The sequence below is a fragment of the Babylonia areolata genome, chromosome 10, assembly GCF_041734735.1.
Source record: "Babylonia areolata isolate BAREFJ2019XMU chromosome 10, ASM4173473v1, whole genome shotgun sequence".
In the NCBI taxonomy this organism is placed as follows: Eukaryota; Metazoa; Mollusca; class Gastropoda; order Neogastropoda; family Buccinidae; genus Babylonia; species Babylonia areolata.
In genome coordinates, this window is record NC_134885.1 from 14,163,754 (window position 1) to 14,185,845 (window position 22,092).

Genomic DNA, 22,092 nt, shown 5'->3' on the forward strand with positions numbered 1-22,092 from the left:
ATCAAAAAGAAAAAAAAATTCATACACTTCTTTCTAATCAAATATGCCACAGAATAATGGGAGAAACTTTAAACATCTGAATAACTCAATTTAAAAATAATACAATAAAATAAATGAAAAACTTTTTAAAAACACACTGAATCATAATTCTGTATAGCATACATTAATTATGTACACTGACAAAGTTTGGTAAGTTTGATCTTTTCACAATATCAAGCAGATCTTTGAACTCAGAATCAAGTTAAGAACATTTCTATACTGGCATTTAGCTGTACATATTCTTTCCTTTTGAAATAACAAATGGACAACATACTCAATGTTTTCATCTTAATATCAACATAACTGCGCCATCTGTGCACTCACACAAGTCCACAGACTTATCAAAAGCCATTAAATGACATGCACGCTTTTAAATTCGCAAACACACACACACACACACACACTCACTCACTCTCTCTCTCTCTATTTATACATGCCCCATACCGTCATCTGTGTCCTCTCCTCTCTGTGTCTCACACACACACACTCAATCTGCTGTATCTTCATCTCCTCTCTCTCACACACATACACACCCATTCAATCTGCTGAGACCCTTCCTCATACAATGCCTTGAACAGAAGCACTGGCATTCAATATCAATGTGCACCAGTTTCATACAACTGATGCACCATATAGTTATTAATACACTGTGTACATGTAATATATGTATAGCAGAGCTTTAACTGAGATATCAAAACCAGATTATACTACTTGTAGTGAAGTACAGAATCATAACCAAAGCACAAACACACACATTTATACCAAAAAAAAAAAAAAAAAACAACAAAGAAAAAACAACAGTAAAGCTCAAAACTGCTCCTTTTAGCAAGGAAACATACTTCCTAATTTGTACTGCAACTGGATGACACACACAACACACGCACACATACCCCCCCCCACACCCCCCACACTCATCCTGCGCCCTCACACACACACACACAAACACATGCAATAACAAACCCATACTCATAAGCATGCAAATGCACACTCACACACACTCATGCACACACACTTCTACCACCAGCACAGAAAAAAAGCTTAAAAAAATAACAACGGACCAACAACAAAAACAAAAAGCAAAAATAATTACCACCAATACAACGAACAGCATTAATTATCAATCAATAACAACAAAACCAGCAAATGAACAACTGCATACTCCATGAACCACTGGCATCAAAACCTAGCAACTCAGAATTGCTAACCACGCAGAGAAATATATACTGTAATTATTTATGGCATTTCTTGTTATTGTTCACGGTCTCCAACATCACAGGCCCTATGTATAGATTGCCAAAAAAAGAAAACAGAAAACAACAAACAAACAAACAAAGAAAAAAGTATCGCACACATCACACAACTGACAACAACTAAAATTATATAAATCACACAACCATTTGAATGAAAATGACAACGGTTCTTTAGCCACAGTTGTGACACTGACATAACAGACAGGAGTATTTTAAGTCACTGTCTCAAACCAGCCGCAAGGATAAGAAATAAGTTGGGTTTTTTTGTTTTGATCTTTTTAAATCACCTAATTACTCCCTTTCCCTACCCATCACTGTTCATGTGTATGTCTATCAGAACAGAGAAATGTTCTGCATTTAAGTTGTTGTAAGTCAGATTTGACAATGTCACTGACAAGACATGGCAAACAATGTAAAAACTGCTGTCTGATTATAATTAAACCAGAGGCAGAAACACAAAACAGTTTATCAAACTTTATGCAAATTAATGCACAGAACACTGTAAGCATGAATGCTCACAAGGGACAATACTGCCCTACCATGATTTCTGCTTCTGGTTATCAGTAACATCAATCAATTAAACAAATAACCCATACACTGATACAGAATAACTGATTTGTATTCTTGGGAATTTCTGTCCGTAACAAGAACTCTACTTACAGTTTAATACTTTAAACCACCTCTAATGCAGGTGACTAATGTGGAAATCTTGGCCAAATACATACTGTGGATTACTCAATAAATATATTGTGACCAGCTGTTGACAGAACAGCAACTTGTGACTCATACCAGGGTGCCGTCAAAGATACAAAAAAAAAACTGGCCCTGCAATTTCCATTTGTTTTTTGTTTCTGCTGCTTGTCACCCTGAACTGACAAAATACTGTTAAAACAAGTTTCCAAAACAACATCAATAAAGGCCCTTCTTGATACAACTTACTTGTATACATGTGTACATACAAGAGTGCATGTGTATGTGTGTGTGAGCAAATATGCATGTGTGTGTGAGCATGCATGCATGCATGTGCAAGTGAGTGGTTTCTTGTGTTTTGTTGTTGCTTTTTTTTTGTTTTTAAATAGAACTCCTACAGCATTATTGAAACTCCAAAACATCTTTACTTCCCCATCTAAAAGTTATGCCAGTGAAACCAAATGAACACACAAGCATGAAAAATGACACAGGTCTTAACACAGCTCCTAATGTCCAACCTTCCACACACACGACCATGCAATCTGACTCAACAAACCAATCAACTCGGACCTGAGATGACCATTCTGACTAGTCGTATGTACATGAAAGTTAGAATAATACATACACTGGCATTAACTTGGCAATTCCTTTTCTTGTCTTTGAAACTTTTTTTTTAAAGACACCAACAACAAAATGAGGACATGCTATCATGAATAAATCTGGCCAAAGACAAGGGGGGAAAAAACACAAACAAAACACGATTTGACATGCTTGCAATATTCTCAAGCACACTTTGGTAAAGACATGACGAGGTAAAGTTAAACAACTATAATCTAGCCATTCTTGGCAAAGGAAGATACGTCTTTGGCATTGGGTGATGGTATAATCACACTCTTCCAGTTTTACACTCCAAACGAAAAAAAGACACAAAACTTCAATCCATATTTAATCATATCTCCCTTTTTCATACCACATAATATATATATATATATATCTTTTTTTTTTCTTCTTTTTTTTTTTTTTCTTTTTTTTTTTTGGCATTATTTGTGACCTCAAATACAGTAAGAGGGACCTCAAATTTCCATAAACAATAAAAGCTGGCTGAACTAAAATTTGGCTGAAATTTGAGGAAACTTCTCATACTAATATAAAGAAAAGAGAAAAAAAACACAAATTTTGATTAACCAAAAAAAATTTAAAAAATTTTTTTGTTCCAACCGCAACATCAGAAGGACAATACTTAGACATATTTCAAGTATCTTGGAAACTGATCATACTTGTACAGCTTAATCCCTTAATTCATGCTCCACTACCTGTCTGCACAACCAAATGTGACCCAAACTTTATCAAGATCCATCAGGATGATTCACAATGAAAAAAACAATGAACATTCTGTTCATGAAGACATAAACTTATGCATGCATGCGTAGGCACTTGCACACACTTGTTAGTCAACACTTGTGTGCACATACACAATACTGACAAGAGATATGCAAACCCAGTAAAATAGACTTTTAAAATTGAGATGGTGAACTAAATAATGGCAAAAAAAGGGGGGGAAATCATATATTTATGATTTTTTTAAACAACACTAATTAAATTTACTTCGCAAAAACATCAGATATCTTCCTGTTCAATAAGATAAAATTCACAATAAGTATCAAGTACTTTCCTGTTCATCAAGATAAAACTTCACTATCTTAGGTGCAACCAGTGAAAAGAATTAATTTCTTTCTCATTTCTCCCACTCCCTTCTAATTCAATTCAAGACATAAGTCAAATTACTGCTGGAACATTCTGTTGATCAATACAAACAAGTTATTTTGTTCTTTGAAGGGAAAAGGTTTCCTTTTTTTTCTTTAAAGTCTACATGAAAATACAATAGTGGCATTTTCAAGCAAGAAAATAAAAATAAAACTACAAAGAAAATTTAAACCCTAAAGCCACTGACAAAGTGAATGAAAAACATTTTTTGTTTCTCAAATCCTCACGTTTGAAAAGGAAAACAAAGTAACAGTTATAAATCACTTTTTCTTGAAAGAATGTATTTTTAAAAGTCTACAATATAAACTGCCATAAGTGTCAGTTATGGGAAAAAAAAAACAGTTCTGTAACACCTATGATTCAACCCATGTCTTCAACAGAACCCTCCTTTTTCTCATAACTTCCAAAGTCTCACTGCATGAAATCAGTTTGAATACAGTAGAAATGTGACAATAACACTCGTCCCTTCCACTCTACACCATTCACCCAAATTGCTGCATGTTTTCAATGCACAGATTACATTCACAACATGACAGGCCAGTTCAGATTTACAAACTACACACACCAATGTGTAAGTTCATGGTTCACAAAGAAACAATGCATAGAAATTGCCTGTAATGTCTCCAAGGTCACATATTGTCAACTGTCTTCAAGACAGTGGGGAGATAATATAAAACAAGGTGCTTTGCAGCAGCAATAAGGCATAGCTCACCTCTACAACATTGTCCATCTTATTTTCTTTAAAAAATACATCTTGAGATTTAGTTTCAAAATCTGTTTCTTTCCAACCTCCAAGTTGTATTTCAATGCCCACAGGTCAACAGCCTGAGAAGATGCGCTGTTCTGTCTTCACACCAGCTTCAACTTGAGTTCACCAAGATCTTACGTCGACGTTCTTATTTCTGCGTGAATACACGCTGAATTTGTCTTCCTGAGGTTGCCCTACAGGCCACACAGTCCATGACATGTCAGGAATCAAAACGTAACTTAGCCTTGAGACCAGCCTCCTGATTCTCCACTGAAGCACTGCAGATCAACTTGAACCTTCAGTGTAGTCTTGCAAATTTTATCACATACTTCCGCACACACAGCCACGCATCTAACTTTACATCATTCTACTTGGTGACATACAACTGTTAATCCACTCACTCTTACGTCAGCATTAGTAACACAGAAATGTCAGCCTGTAAGGACATGGGAACCTTACACTGTTGTTCTCCCCGCCCCCTGCCCTCGTTATTTTGGTGTAGCTTCAGTTTTTAGCACAGGGTTTTCAGGTCAGTGGTTCCAGACCTTGAAGTTCTGAGGTAGCAAAGCACAAGCACTGTCCACCTCAACCTGACAGTGTTCTAGATTGGAGAAGGCTTCTACACTGGTGACTTTGTTGTTTTTTTTAAAAACCTTTGATTGACAACACATTTATCACTGACACAAAAAAACTGGGGGAGTGGACAGCCTTTGGGCCCTCAAGGCCTTGGCTAGCAGTCAGAGTTGCCCACTGGGGATGGAGGGGGAGGGTAAGGATTACAGTAGCTCCGCTCAGTTGATGGAGAAGGGGGGCAACTCACATCATCAGAAAAGTACCTTCTGGGGGTGGGTGGGGGTGGGTAGGGGTCAGAGTCATAGCTCAACTCCACCAGCGAGTTGTTGAAATAGTAGTGAAAGCGTTTGGCCGGGTATGGCTCACTGTCTTCACACACATCTGTGGAACAAGGGGTGGTGGGGGGAGGAGGGATGTGATGGTGGTGATGGTGATGATGGCGGGACCGGTGCGGCCGGTGATGCTTGCGGGCTGACCGCACAGTGCTGACACTGTGTGAGGAGCAGTGGTGCCCCCCTCCCCCGGTATACGCCGAACGTTCAGTCACAGGGCTCGGGGGAGGGTTCAACGTCTCTTGTGGGTACTGTGTCCCTGTGGAGCTGCTGGAGGAGGCTCCAGTCACATGGTTCCTGTCGTAGAAAGGAGGCAAGCCACTGGCCAAAGACCCGCCCAGAGAAAGTCCCCCGGACTGTGACGACTTGCCCCCTCTCGAGGTCAGCGTGTGAGGGGGCGTGGTTGTCGGCTCTGTGCTCGTCTGGGGGTTCAGCGGCTTCTTTGCCATCAGAATGTCATCATCCGTCAGGGGCACATGCTGCGTTTTGCGCCGACAGAAGATGACGATGAGAATAACGAAAATGAGGAAGAAGAGGCCCACGACAATGGCAATGACATAGTGGGTTGCGCTCTGGTGAGCCTTATCCCTCTTCCCCTGCTGCTCACATTTACCATCCAGGCACTGGGTGGCGCTGGCATCTGCACAGGGCTGGCCCTCCCCTTTACAGTTGGTGCAAGGCGCCCCCGAGCAGCAGTTCTTCTCGTCACTGCCATCCCTGCAGTCTGCACTGCCATCGCAATGCTGGGACTCCGGGATACACTCCCCACTCTTGCAGAGGAACTGTGACTGGCCGCAGGGAGGGCAGTCGGTTTCGTCCGACTCGTCCTCACACTCGGACAGATTATCACAGCGCCATACCAGGGGGATGCAGGTGATGCCACCGCTCTTGCAGGTGAAGTGGTCAGGGGGGCAGGTTGGGGGGTCGGCACAGGTAAGGCCGTCTTTCTTCAGCACCAGGTTGTAGGGGCAGGAGCACCGCGCCTTGTTTCCGGAGTCCACCAGGCAGATGTGGGAGCAGCCCCCATTGTTGCTGGAGCAGGCGTGGTTGGTGATGTCCAGCGAGTGCTGCACGGCAATCAGGTCGCTGAGGCCCGGCATGCGTCCCCGCACCCACAGGCGCTTGCTGCCCGTCTTCTTCTGGCAGCGCTGCACCTGCTGCTGCTCCCGGTCCAGCCAGTACAGGAAGTTCCCGTGCACCGCCAGACCACGTGGATTGGAGATCTGTCCATCAATCAACACCCGCCGGTTTCCCCCGGTCAGGTCCGACATTTCGATGCGGTTCAGGCCTGCGTCAGCCCAGTACAGCTTGCCCTCCTTCTTGTCAATGGTCAGCGACAGGGGCTGGACCAGCTGCTTGATAAACAGCTCCGTCTTCTCTGAGCCGTCCATGCGGGCTGACTCGATGCGAGGGGACTTCACCATGTTGGTGAAAAACATGTACCTGTTTAGGAGAAAGGAGACGGTTCATTCAGAAATGCCAACAAACTGACAATAATATAAAAATGTTTGCGAAGAACATGCATCTGTAAAAATAAAAGTAAATGTTTTAGTCAGAATCTCAGATACACTGACAAGAATTAGATGTCAGAAACCTTCTAACTCTTGAATGACACAGCTTCAAACCATTGCTCCTTAGCCCTTAACACCTGCTTGCACACAGGTCAGTGACAGGTACAAAGGAACAAAGAAACATAGAAAAAGGAAGTGCACATTATGTTTTACTTTCTCTCTCTCTCTCTCTCACAAGTGTCTTCCATCTTTCTCCCACACACAGAAGAAGCTAACAAATATATGCACACATCCAACACACAAAGAAACATAAAATAAACAATTCCATTAACCCTCTTTCGGGAATGGAGGACGGACGCCCACACTCACACACACCCACATCCCCCCCACCTCACACACACCATACCACAACACCACTCACACGCACACAACAAATGCACAAAATAAGCATTGTTTATCCTGTCCACCCTCTTTGGGGAATGGAGGAGGGACCCCCCCCTGGCCCCCCCCACACACACACACATACCCTGTCTCAGGAAACAAGGCCAGGGATCGAGGCTTAAAGTTGGTGGGAGCCTGAAGGACCACCCCGACGGGCAGCATGTCCAGACGTGTGACGTTGACCACGTTGTTCAGGGAACATGTCCAGTACAGAGTGCGAGAGTAGGGGTCCACAGCAATGTCGTAGGGCTGGATCTGACCGCTAGCACTGTTCAGCAGCACCTCAACCTGACAAACAGGGGAAGTAATATACTATGGGAAACTACAAGCCACAGCTACTTTTGATTTCTCGGCTTGGGTGGACTAGTAGTTTGCACAGGACAGGAATCAGACCCCTGCTGGAGTCTGCACCAGTGGGTTACAGTACAGTACGTGAAATTCAATATATATTTCACATTATTGCTTACAGTCCAGCTGACCATGCAGGACCATATCAGGTGTGCCAAACACATATTTTCACACACAAGCACATACACAAACAACCAATTAATAAAAATAAGTTAATAAATAAATAAAGCCTAGCAAACTGCACATAAATTACATGTTTTCATATGCCCCTAAACACATATTCTGAACATCTGCTCATCCTACAATATGAATTTCTATGCGCAACAGACTTGTGGTTGTGTGTGTTACTAAGAATTCTGCTGAACAGAACTCCAGACACAAAAATCTGATATAGTATAATTCAAAATCACTCACACATGCATAGTCACTCACACACTCACACACACACAAACACAGAGATGTGACAAAACACACACACACACACAACACAACACAGACACAGACACAATCTGATCACTGTCATGGTAAAAAAGACATTAAAGAACGAACACACACACCATTGAACTCAAAACTTACGGAAGATCCACTGTCTTGAGCTCGCTTGATGATCTTCTGGCGGCCTTCAATCCAATAGATGTACTGCTGCACAGGGTCGTAGGTCAGGGCCTTGATGTTCTTCAGGCCGTGGATGGGCAGCGTCACTTCAGGATTATCCACCTCATCCCCGTCATTGTCGTCGTCACCCGTGTCAGAGTCCATCACCAGACGACTGATTTCCGTCTTCTGACTCAGCAGGAGGTACTCTTTGGGAGCTGTCCAGTCACAGTAAGAAGTTTCACTCAGTCTCAATTTCTCAAGGAGGCATCAATGTGGTCAGATAAATCCATGTAAGTGCTACACCACATCTGCAAGACAGATGCCTGACCAGCAGCATAACCCTACATGCTTAGTCAGGCCTTGAGTGCATGCATATATATTTGTATACCCAACAGAGTGGATTTCTTCTACAGAATTTTGCAAGACGACAACACTTATGTTGCCATGGGTTCTTTTTCAACGCATGCACTCAAGGCCTGACTAAGCATGTATATTTGTATACCCAACAGAGTGGATTTCTTCTACAGAATTTTGCAAGACGACAACACTTATGTTGCCATGGGTTCTTTTTCAACGCGCCAAGTGTGTGCATACAACACCTCAGTTTATCATCTCATCCGAATGTCTAGATGGTCAGTTTGAAGTTCAAGTCAAACTTTGGAGAAAGCGTGGGACCAGGATCCCAACCAAGACCCTCAGAGACACTATTCTGGCAGATAAGCACCTTAACCATTCTGCCACTTTACTCCTCCCAATACAAACTGTCATTTATGTTGTCAAAACTGCTGTCTACAGGCATCCTTTTCTGTTGTTTGTACAGAGAATAGGCAACTGGCAAAGACAAAGCAAGGATGGTGGGAGAGAGAAAAAGAGAAAGAGGGAGAGACATTAACACAGACAGATAGAGACAGAAAGCAAAAAACATGAAAGAATGAAATCCAAGCAGTAAAAAGACATATTCCACATATGGGAATGTGATCAACCACTTTACTTAGTTCTGCTTTGGAACTGAATTAATCTTTTTTTTCAAAGGAAAAGAAGCAAAGCATTTGTATAAATGACTCCTTCCCCCCAAGCATAAATTATCTTTTCCTGCCAATCCAATCATCTCACAGCTTTCTCTATCGTGGCCACCCTGGATTGCTATCACACAATGCTCACCTTTGCAGGTGAGGCCGTCAGTGTTGAGGTGGTAGTGGGTGGGGCAAGCGCAGTGGTGGGTGATGTTGTCTTTGTGGTCTGCCGAATGGGCCAGACACAGGTGTGAGCAGCCTCCATTGTGGTTCCCACATGCATTGTGACCTGGGTTGATGAAAAATGCAGATTCTTAATATTATCAGGATTTTTTTCCCAATATACATATGAAAAAAAGAAATGAAGATACTAACTTAAAGCACATACCTCCTTTGTTTCTATAATTTAATGCTAACGCAAGTTCAGAAAATTTCTCCAATATATTTTTGCAAGATCCAGTAATACAGTCTTGTTTTTTTTCGTCTTTTTTTTTCTTTTTTCTTTTTTTGCACACATCTTAAATACTAAATTCAATAAGAACAGATAGTGTTCCAGCTTTAACAATCACCCGACATTCAAGAATGACAAATACAGATGTGATCATTTGTTTTTGTTTGTGTTCAACATCAAAATTCCATTGTCTGATGCAAATGAAGCTTACCACTGGTCCGAACCTTTCAGAAAGGAAAATGTAACTGGCACAGAAATTATGATGCAAGTTAACCCCTCCCCACCTCCTTTCTTTCTCTTATTAATAACAATTCCAATCCCACCCACACTGAACACACAGACATGGGGGGGAAGGCTGGAAGAGGTGAGGGAGGAGGGAGGGAAACAGTATCAGTATCAGTAGCTTAAGGAGGCGCCACTGCGTTCAGTCAAATCCATACACACTACACCAAATCTGCCAAGCAGATGCCTGACCAGCAGCGTCACCCAACAAAACTACTGATGCTGACCTGACTGCCTGGAGGCATGTATGACGGAGATGTCCATGGGCAGGTCCACCTTGTCCTGAATCCGTGTGCGGTTGGCGCCCGTCTTCTTGTTGGCCCGCTCGATGGACATGGAGGCCACGTCCGTCCAGTAGACAAACTCCTTGTACTGCGTCAGCCCCATGGGTTGAGGCAGGTTGCCCGACACCACCACCTTCCTGTCCTGGCCTGGGAACAGTGACCAGTGGCGTTAGTGTGGGCTTTATTCCTTTCCTTTTCTTGGTATTTTTTATCTACTCATTTTTTTCAAGAAATGTTTCATTCCAGAACATTACTTTTTGTGGATTGCTGTCAGCATTATATGGACTCTTTTTTTTTCTTTTAAAGGGGGAAGAGTGGACACCAACAAATTTCTCTGATGACTGATTTCTATCATCTGATCTCTGACGGTTTTGCGTGGACATTAAAATCCCTAAATCAATGAACTGTTATTACCTATCACAACTTAAAAATACACATTTCCACTCAATACGTTTTTTTAATGAAAAATAACCATACTTGACAAAATCATCACCGGGTACTTTTAAGGTGCAAAGCTGCCAATTGTACAAAATTACTTTTTTCTTAACTGATGCATATCAAAACAATATTAATCATTTATGATATCAAATATGATTATCAAATAACAAAGGCTGTGTATTATTCTGGGATATGACAACCCCTCCACAAATTCATATTTTAGGATTCCTGTTAAAAACAATAAAAATTCAACAATGTGTTCAAAGCAATCCTTTCCCAACACTGTGTCCAGGATTGAGAATTATTCCGATAATAAAATTCACTTAGTCCACTCTTAGCTGTAAACGAATGGGTTTTATGTGGGCACATTCCAAAACATTCACAATTAAATTGAGCCTATTTTCATGATCCCAGAATCTGGGTATCATTCTTCTTTCAAGTGTGTAAAGTCTACAATGAATATTTTTTCGCAAAAAAGAATAATAATCAGTACATTTATACAGCACTTTCAAACATCTCAAAGCACTTTATAATAACTCAAAAGTTACACACACACACACACACACACACCAACACAAGCACACACACACAAATTTCTCACCTAACATAGTGGAAGACTGGATGTTTTTCTCATCGATGTCTGTCCAGTAGAGGCGACGGTCAATGTAGTCAATGGTGAGGTCCTGGACCCGCCCCAGACTGGAGATAAGCACTTTACGCTGAGTCCCGTCCAGGTTTGCTCTCAACAGCTGTCGTTCCTCGCCCCACATCGTCCAGTACATGTACCTGTCATCAACAGGTGTTCATTTGTTGGCTCTGTTATTATCCTTTCCAAAACCTTCTTTTTCTTGTGAGATCCTTTCTTCAAATAACTGAGATTAAAAGAAAAAAAAAGGAAAAAGACATAACTGTTACTCAATACAGAACATATTGTTGTACTTTAAAGGCAAACTGTAAGCAGCAAGAAAGATCTTGATCATGATCTTCATAATTACACATTGCAGAATCCTGGTGACTGGTGTTAAGATGTGACAGTGAAAGAATATCAATAGGAAGTGTGCAGGTTTATATTTTGTATTCTATGATGTAAACTTTTGTTTGTTTTACATTGTTTTACTCCTTATATAGTATTATGATGTGCGTGTGCGAGTGTGAACTGACTCGCAAACGAATCGCCAAGGGAGGGAATCAAATGGGACTTCCCATGTCATGTTAAATTCACAATTACTTCCCCTCGTATGGTTTTCCACTCTCTCTCCATGTATAAACAGAAATGCTATTTATGAGAATATTTCAAAATCTAAAACAAACAGGCCACTTAAAGATTCTCATTCATGCAGTACCTTCAAATACACACAATTTATTCAAATGTACAGCATCAGTGCTTAAACTCAACAAACTGAAAAAGTGAAAGCACATAACGCGCTCAATCTAATAAACTCAAAACTTGAAAGCAAATTATGGGACTTATGACTTCCATTTATTCAACAAGAGTGATCTATTTTACACACATGCAAACATACACAAGCATTCCACATCACAGACCCACACATACATGTATAGCGGATAACGGTGTACAAATGCCTTCTCTCCTCTTATACAGGTGCCATTGCAGAATCAGCTAGGCATTGGGCTTCTGATCCAGTGTTCACCTGTGGTCAGGGCTCAAGGCCCAATTCAACATGGTGCTGTGCCCTTGGGAAAAGCATTTTACTCTGATTTTCCTCACTCCACCCAAGTGTGGATGAATACCTGACTTCAGTTGGGGAAAGTTAAAATGGCGAAGGAAAGGACTGGGCTGGGCCTCGCCTTCCTGTGCCAAGCCCTAGACACAACGGAAATAATTTATTTATTAATTCACTGCCCCCAAGGGCGTAAAGGCTATAGGACTTTTAGCTTTCAGCTCTTCTTGTGATTCTGAAAAGAAATAACAACAGAGATGCTGACCCTGAAGGTGGGTCCAGGGCCAGAGCCCGAGGACTGTCCAGGTTCCTCCAGATCAGCACTTTGCGGGAAGAGCCATCCAGTCGGGCTACCTCGATGCGTTTCTTTTTCATGTCCGCCCAGTAGATGTTGTTGGCCACCCAGTCCACTGCCATGCCCTCCGCTGAGTTCAACCCAAACTCTATGATGTGCTCCAGCGAGCTGCCGTTCATGAATGCTCGGCTGATGCGCTGTGAGAACAAGTGGAAAGCAGACACCCAACATGAAAATTGGCATCATCACTGCCCAACTTTGAGTTGTCGTTCTTGTGGTGTCAGTGTAATGGTAGACCCCTCCCTCCCACACACCCCCCACCCCCTGGCATTACTGGTAGATCACCCCCCATGGCATTACTGGTAGATCACCCCCCATGGCATTACTGGTAGATCCTCCCCCACCCCCCATGGTATGGCATTACTGGTAGATCACCCCCCATGGCATGGCATTACTGGTAGATCACCCCCCATGGTATGGCATTACTGGTAGATCACCCCCCATGGCATGGCATTACTGGTAGATCACCCCCCATGGTATGGCATTACTGGTAGATCACCCCCCATGGCATGGCATTACTGGTAGATCACCCCCCATGGCATTACTGGTAGATCACCCCCCATGGCATGGCATTACTGGTAGATCACCCCCCATGGCATGGCATTACTGGTAGATCACCCCCCATGGCATGGCATTACTGGTAGATCACCCCCCATGGCATTACTGGTAGATCCTTCCTTCCCCCCAATAAAGCAATGGAAATCAAATTTTAGACCTGAGAATGAACTCATTTAATGTCAAAAGCCATCTTAACTGCAAGGTTACAAAACAAAAAACACTGTTACTAATAAACTGTTCACAGTACATTCAATGACTACTAATTGTACTGGGAGGTTGTGGGGGCCAGGTGCATATGGACGTGTATGTGCAAAGACCGCAGAAAGTTCAAGTACATGCTTGTACACATTCATTCAGTGAAATGAGTTATATATTAACTTATAGTTCCTTCAATCACACAGACAAAACAAAACTTTAAAACTAACTATGGAGTTCTAAAAGTGGATCTATCCTTAACAGAAGACAATTATTAAATGTGAGTATTCTTATAGCAGCTACAACATTTATCTGCTTAACCCATATTTGATTAATTCAGCATCTGTTATGCAGAAGTTGTCATCACTGACACTGTTCAAATGTTCACTACTCAAGAACCTCCAATCAAACATCTAGCATCTGTAGATTTATACAGCTCTTATCAAAATGGTGTTTCAAGATTATGACAATTATCAAAGTACTGATACATGGCAAACTAACCTGTGACCTAAATTCAAGGGATGTTATCGCCTTTAAAAAACCACAAAATCTAGGGTCACAAACTTCACCACGCCGATTCATTTCACAAACTTAACAAATTTCCAGTGCTGACAGAATGGTGGCACATTTGCATCAAAGCTGCCATTGTGATCAACTGAAGAAACTTTTCACAGACGGGCCATATCCTTTTCATATTTTCATAACCCTGTGACATTTTTGTTGGTTTTCCAGAACAAAGACAGACAAACTGGGGCGATACTATAGGCATGTCTGCCACTTTGACAGCCAGAATATAATGCTAAAAACATTAACTTCTTAACACACCACAAGTAGCAAACCGACCTTGGAGCGCACATCGGTGACGTAGATGCGGTTGGCCTTGAAGTCAAAGTCGATGGCAACGGCCTCCTTGACGCCCTGGATGGGGATGGGCTGGTTGTGGTGGCTGTTCTCCAGGGAGATGCGGTTGATGTTGGACTGGGAGGAGAACACCAGGAAGGCCTCGGGAACGATGCACGTCGTGCCATTGCTCACCAGCTCCAGCCCCATGGGGCACACGCACGTCGCCCCCTTGGGAGGGGGGCGGTACAGACACAGGTGGCTGCAGCCATTGTTGTTGTTGGCGCACGGGTTTGTGCCTGTTGGGAACATGCCGTGCATCGTAATCAACCTTTATTTCTTTTCTTTTCCTATTGCTATTATTACTATCATTAATGCTGAAGGTTTCAGCTGCAAGGAGTTGGTTTTGTTGTTTGAATGTCCATTATGCAATAAAATGGTATGTGTCGGAGCGTGTATATGTGTGTGTGTGTAGTCTCTGTATGTGTGTTTAAATGTTGAAAATGTATGTGTGCGCATTTATGTATGCTCATACAAGCTACTTCATGTACACATACACGGCAGTATCAGCACTTGATTCTATCAACCTGACTGATCTGTTACCAACTTGAAAAGAATTCATATTGTTCAGTGACACCCCAATCCTTTTTCCACAAATGTCAACAAGCACAGCTCACTATTCCAAATATTCTCCCCTTCTTTTTAACATCAGTCCTTCACCCCTCCCTAAAACAGAAATAAAAATACCCCCGAAAACGGAGTATGGCTGCCTACATGGCGGGGTAAAAACAGTCATACACGTAAAATCCCACTTGTGTACACACGAGTGAATGTGGGAGTTGCAGCCCATGAACGGAGAAGAAGAAGAAATAAAAATAAATATATAAGAAAAAGAAAAAAGACAAGTAAAGACGTAGCTCTCAAACATACAGGTGGTGTATTTTTCAACTCTTTTAATCCTCTCAAAGTTTCCATTTAGCTTTTGAGCCCGAAGCGTTTCAGGTTGCAGGGCAGCCGTGACAATCCCAATGGGTTCTGGTACCTCTCAGGTGTTGTACCTTTCCTCTCAGGTGTTCTAGCCACTTCACCTGACTCATTAATCAAGATAACCTGCCACCCCTTGTATAATGTGCAACCCTGGTTTCAGGTGAAACCAGACACCAGCATACTCACTGGGGAATTCAGTGTCTAATGATCTGTCAACAAGTCTCAAGGACAATGCACTTGGTGATTTCAGACCTGAAGTGTATGTTACTGAATGCATGTGTATACAAGTGTGTGTATGTGAGTGTGTGCTTGCACATGTGTGTGTGTGTGCTTCTCATTCTGTGTGGAAAGACATTAAAGCCAGTGTGTACACTTACTGTGCAAATATCAATGCGTCCAACCAAAGCCATCCACTTTCTTCTTAAAAAAAAATGAAAGATTCTGCTTTGGAGAAGTCTGTAATGCTATCCCATTTACACTTTTCCACTCTTTCTCTTTTTTCTTCTTTTTTTGAATGAAATTAAATTAATGTCTCCTGTTCCTGTAGAGATTGTGAATAACAAGGGTTCAAAGATAAACAGGGTGGGGGGAGTGGGGGAGAGGGAGAAGGAGCAGCTTGTTCCCAGTCAATACATAGAAACTCTATAAAAAGGTATCACTGAAATAGCTAAACTTTCTTCCACTGAACACCCAGTAAACCACCATCATCACCATTGTTGTCTTATCAACATCATATTATGCTGACTGCAGCTATCAGTAAACATCTTTTTCACTCATACAAAACAAAACAAAAATCCTAGTCCTAATGGCGACATTTACTGTCAAAATGAAAATATGTAAGAATCTAAGACAGACACACACACAGACACAACAGTACATTTACATTCTTACACACATGCGCTTGTGCATGCATGGTCACATGCACGCAAGCACACACAAGCATCCATGTACCCACACATACTATTGCAAAAACACACAATCATATACTCACACAAACTTCTGAGAGGGACACACACACACACACACACACACACACACACACACAGAAAACAAACCCACCAACAAAGGCCATGCAGTCACCTGAGACACCAACCATCATTTATCCATCTGACCCATCTCACTCTTTTCAATTTATATGTGGAATCCACACCCGACAGGTAACACCATGCAGGAAGGTGTCACCTGTCACCACGACCTAAATAACTGGGCCCAGGTATGGCCAAGACAGGTGAGTACATGAAAACAACTTAAGAAGGCAGGGAAAAGTCTCTCAAACAAAGAACATTTCTCGGAGAGGATTGATATGTGCAATAAGACTGACATAAGCAATTGATTTAAACATAAACTTGGTGGGTATAACAGGACAGACATGGGAGGTGTGAGTGTAGAAAGGGGGAGTGGATGGTGGGGCTGGGAGGGATGGGAGCTGGGGAAGACTCAGAAAGGCAGTAAATATCTTCATTTTATTTAACAGCGTGTGACTCATAAGAGAGAAATATGAGCCTGGGGAGGTGAGAAGGGGTGGTGGGGGGCAGGGATAAGGAGTGGGGAGGGCAAGAGTGAGAAAGGAAAGAAACAGAAAACAGAGGAGCAGGAAGAAGGGGAGAGAGTTGACTGTGACTCACACACACACACACACACACACACACACACACATGCAAATACCATTTTAAAACAATTATGTAACGCATATTATTTTCTTGGTCACTCACATACATATACAACTCTCTATGTCCACCTGCCTCTCTCTATCACATGCCCACACAAACACACTCACTCTCTTTCTCTTAGCAAGTTCCATGACTGCTTAGATACGAGACACTAACCATCCTTTGCAAGGACGTCAATGGCTTTCAGACCCATCAGATCCGGTAACTGGTCAATGATTTTCTCCCGCTGACCACCTGTGGTTTTATTGACCCGTTCAATTGATCTGCGCTGCCAATCCGTCCAGTAAATGTAGTCACCTGTAAAAGGAAGATCACTCCAATTAACAACTCAGGAAAGTATAACATTCAGATTACTAGGTTTGGATGCATTTGAGGTTTGAGAATACTAATAATAAAAAAAAAACTGCAGCTTTTTCAATGATAGCAATAATCACACCACCACCACCATTTGAATAACAAGAACAAAAAAAATGTCCCTGTTTCAATACTGACTCAACAAACACTGCATTCATTCCATTGATAAAGTCAATGGCCCTGTAAGCTGGTTCACCCTACAGATTCATTCTGTTAACAGTCTTGCTAGCAGCACTCACATCAATGTCCCTATATGCTGCTTTACCAAACAAACATACACTCGTTCTGTTGAAAGTTTTCTATCACACATTCAATGTCCCTTTTTGTTGGTTCACCCAACAAATGCATATTCAACCTATCAACTTCTATCATGCACGCCAATATCTCAAACACACAGGCTCACTCTACACTCATATTCAATCTGTTAACAGTCTTCTACCCCCCCCCCCCAAACCCTCCCCCCACCACACACACACACACAGACCCTCACCCAGCAAGGTAAACCCAAAGATGTGCGGCAGGTTCTCCTCCACCAATATCCGTCGGTCTCCACCTAAGAGGTCAGAGGTTTCGATGCGATCTGTCTTTGCGTCGCCCCAGTACAGGCGCCCAGCCTTCATGTCAATGGCCAGACCATTGGGCCAGCCCAGCTCAGAGTCCACCAGAACCAGACGGTCAGACCCATCCAGGTTGGCACGCTCTATCTTTGGCTTCTTGCCCCAGTCCGACCAGTACATGTACCTGGATATGTGGATGGAAAATCATCATCAGAATGATTTTTTGTCCACTACCCAACGATTCAAAGTATGTGCACATGCACACACACCTGCGCACACACACATACTCATACAAGTACACTAAATCACTCATACACAAACACATACTCACTCACAATCACTCATACATTAACACACACATGCATATACACATGTACAGGCTACTTTTCAGCAACAGTTTCAAGTTTCGAGATTAAATTTCAGGATAAACTAGCAGACTGACATAAGGAATGCAACAAACCACAAACTGCAGAGAATAACAATGGCAGAGAGGAAAAGAATGAAGACTTCAAGAATCTGATAACGTAATTTTAGAAGAAGAAAAAAAAAAGACAAAAAAAAAGGAAAGAAAAAAAGATTGTTTAAAAAAGGTATTAAAAAAAATTATATACATAAGTATATATACATCCTCCTGAGAATGAAATGCCATACTTATGATTTAAAAAAAACTGTTTAATCACTCAACTCACACAAAAACAGAAAACACTATTTCCTGAATCATCTTCAGCAAACAACAGCAAAAACGTTTAAATGCATGATGACACAGTTTAGCACTTAACACCTCAAAATTCCATCTCCACCCATCCTTTCCCTCGTTCACTGACTGACCCTTTCGTGGGGTCCAGACAGATGGCTCTTGGTTCATCCAGTCGGTCTGCAATGAGGACTTTCCTGGCACTGCCGTTCAGTCTGGAGACCTCGATGCGATCCATGCCTGTGTCTGTCCAGTACAGGTTTCGACCCACCCAGTCGATGGCTATGCCGTCAGGGTGGTCCACTTCTGTGTCAATCAGCTTTTCCTGGCCTGAAAACCATGATGAATGATGGTCAGTTCTACAGTGGCCAGGTTGGCCAGCTAGTTGGTTTCATATCTGTCGATGGGAATTCTCAGTGCATTTCCATCTAACATCTCTTTAATAAAATTAAAAAAACCCGTTTTTTATTATCTTTAGTATGGGATGGTATTTTGAGGTCTGATCTGCCTGTGTGTGTAAATGTGTTGTGTGTTTGTGTGTGCATGTGTAAGTGTATACATCCAATATGCATGCACATATATACATGTGCATAATGTGTGTGAATGTGTTCGCCTGTTGACAAAAGCATGGGTGCACCTGTGTTTTATAGGGAAAGGGATCTAAGAAGCACGAAGGTTTTGAATATGTTCACCAACACATCATGAAAACACCAATGTCTCATCTTCCATATATGTCTTTATATTGCTGTTACAAAACAATTTTTTTTATCATCTACTGCCACTCCTCCACAGCAGGGAGGATATTAACATTGAATTAAAATGAACATCCTCTCCCTCATCACTTTTCTCATCATCATCATCATCATCATCATGTCATTCAGCTCATGAAAGCCACTAATCAGCAAGTTCAAACCAAACAAAAGTGTAACTAACTAACCTGTTCCATCCAACTTTGCCCTCTGAATAGCTCTGGCCTCATCGTCAGTCCAGTAGACATAGCCTTCCACTGGATCATAATCTATTGCAATGGCATGATCGATATCTGCTAGTGGAAGAACAACAGCTGTGTAGTCTGGGGTGTCCAATGAAATCTTCCGCAGGTCTCGTCTCCGTGCCAGAAATAAGATTTTCTCTGCACCTGTGGAGAGGGTTGGTGCTATTAGATTAGTGCCTTTGACTGAAATGTAAGGTACCTGTTGTTCCATACACTGTTTTGTCATCACATCTCTTCCGTCTGCTTGAGAACATAAATGTGTGTGCATGTGTGTGAATAAATGTGTTTGTGTGTGCATGTGCGTATGCACCAGAATAAACTGTATCGAAATGAGAAAAGAAACCCAAAAAACAAAACAAAAAAAATCAACAGTCATGTATTGTATTGTAAAGTTGTATTGTATGTACTGTACTGTACTGCATTGCACTGCAATGACTGTAATTTGCATTGTATTGTATTGCGTTGTTTTGTATTGTGTTGTGTCGTTTTGTCTTGCTTTATTTTTTATTACTCTTTTGTCACAACAGATTTCTGTGTGAAATTCGGACTGCTTTCCCTGGGGACAGCCTTTCACTACAGTGTAGCGCCACCCCCCCTTTCCTTGTGTCTACAGGTGTTTCACCATCAAACTTTCAAAATCAATTTTTTCTTCAGAATTTTGCCAGGGACAGTGCTTTGTTGCCATGGGATCTTTTAAGTGCACTAACTGCATGCTACACACAGGAGCTTGGTTTATCATCTTATCAGAATGACAAACCTCCAGACAATCACTCAATGTGAAGTAAAGGGGAGAAAACACTGGCAAGAGTAAGATTCAATCCTGTGCACTCAGATTTTCTTGCCTTCAATGCAGACACTTTTCACTGGGCCGCCACTCCATGTTTAATCAGTTATGTCTTCAAGAAATAGTGTCCCCACTTGGACGTACCTTCAGCACATGTCTTGCCATCTTCCAAAAGCTTGACGCCAGTTGGACAAGCACACGTAAAAAATGGTTTGCGAGGAGACATCAGACAAAGGTGAGAACATCCTCCATTGTCATCCCCACAAGGATTCACACCTGTATGACAGAAACATGAGTACAAATATATCTGTACTTTGTGGCACTTAAGATTACCAAGGCCTGAAGAAGTGCCAAGGCCTGAAGATAAACAGCTTGCACAGTACAATAAATATACACTCTGTAATTTTGGTAATAATGTTGAAATACTGCACTTTTTTAATGTCCTGGCAGCTTACACAAGCAACTGTGAACAAAGAACTGAAGCACTGTGCTTTTTAACCATTTCTGTGGATATGACTGAAACTTCAACAGTGGAATGTTGCCCGAGTTCTGAATTCAATGTTCATTAAATTCCCGATCAAATCATATGTATACTTAGAATTGTCTATTTTGTCAGAGAATCTTATCTTCCTCCAAGTCATACCAAAGATTTACAGAACTGAGTTCCTGCTCAGTTTTGTATGCTTTTCTAGCTTTAAACACATCACATCATTATTGACTCATTTTGTCACAATGTTTACATGTTCTTGTTTTGTTCATGGGGGGAATGGGGGGGGGGGGATTAATCAACACATGCAGCACAAGAAAACCTTGCATCTTAAGAAAATTTTACAAGTTGAACAGGAAAAGATCAGCTGACACACATGTAACAGAATTTTTCACAGAAGCTTCATTCCAATGTGCATAAAACATAGCACATGTATGAAATCAAGACCACCCTTGTAACTAAACATCAAAAAAAACTGTGTTACACCTCAAGCCAAGGCTGTCTCTTTAAATACTACTGAGCCAATGGTATTGGTAACCAAGATGTCTTTTATAATCTGAATTAAAGTTTGAAATCAGCACGTGCTCAAAATGGCAATGTGGTTTCATAATCAGAACATTTTAATCATTTTTTGTTTAAACTCCTCTGTCTTCCCCCTCCCTCCCTCTCAGAGTCATACTCTATTCTGATTCTTTTTTTCTTTTCTTTTTTTTTGGAGGGGGGGGAGGGTGAGGGGGGGTTGTGTTCCTGTTGAAAGTGCGGTTTCAAAAACAACTAAAATCAACTAAAACAAAGCAGAAAGTGAGAAATCAATGGATTACAAAGAGAACAGTTTGGAAGAGAATTTTTACAACACTCAGGACTGTACATCCATTAAAAGCAAGGGATCAGAAAGAACACTCATGAACAGGAACAACAATTAAGTGCGTTGTTTATGCTGCTGTTGCGAAATTGAAATATCATAATTATTTCAATGTATTATTTCAGTTCACACATCAAAACAAAGTAAATGTTCAAACTATAAATATTCTAAAAAGATTAGTGCTGAGTACAGCAATTATAACATAACAGGACACTTTCCACTATGATTCACTGGAAAATGGAATAAAACAATTGATGATGCTGGAAACATGGTCTACACAGAGACAAGAAAATGAAATGTGCAGCAGACAGA

General features: G+C 41.6%; 1 protein-coding gene across 1 annotated transcript in view; it reads right to left on the reverse strand.

The window, feature by feature from the left end:
* Positions 1–2,335: 2,335 nt before the first annotated feature.
* The window catches only part of LOC143286808 (low-density lipoprotein receptor-related protein 6-like), a 49,501-nt gene continuing 29,744 nt past the window's right edge, over positions 2,336–22,092 (reverse strand). The window contains exons 5-17 of the mRNA XM_076594606.1: positions 20,576–20,707; positions 19,591–19,791; positions 18,788–18,983; positions 17,893–18,143; positions 17,205–17,345; positions 14,395–14,690; positions 12,709–12,935; positions 11,363–11,547; positions 10,267–10,470; positions 9,455–9,595; positions 8,273–8,508; positions 7,434–7,636; positions 2,336–6,839 (exon numbers count right to left, since the gene is read on the reverse strand). Of these exons, the coding sequence (XP_076450721.1) occupies positions 5,222–6,839; positions 7,434–7,636; positions 8,273–8,508; positions 9,455–9,595; positions 10,267–10,470; positions 11,363–11,547; positions 12,709–12,935; positions 14,395–14,690; positions 17,205–17,345; positions 17,893–18,143; positions 18,788–18,983; positions 19,591–19,791; positions 20,576–20,707 (4,031 nt within the window). The 3' untranslated portion in view covers positions 2,336–5,221. The remainder of the gene's footprint in view (positions 6,840–7,433; positions 7,637–8,272; positions 8,509–9,454; positions 9,596–10,266; positions 10,471–11,362; positions 11,548–12,708; positions 12,936–14,394; positions 14,691–17,204; positions 17,346–17,892; positions 18,144–18,787; positions 18,984–19,590; positions 19,792–20,575; positions 20,708–22,092) is intronic.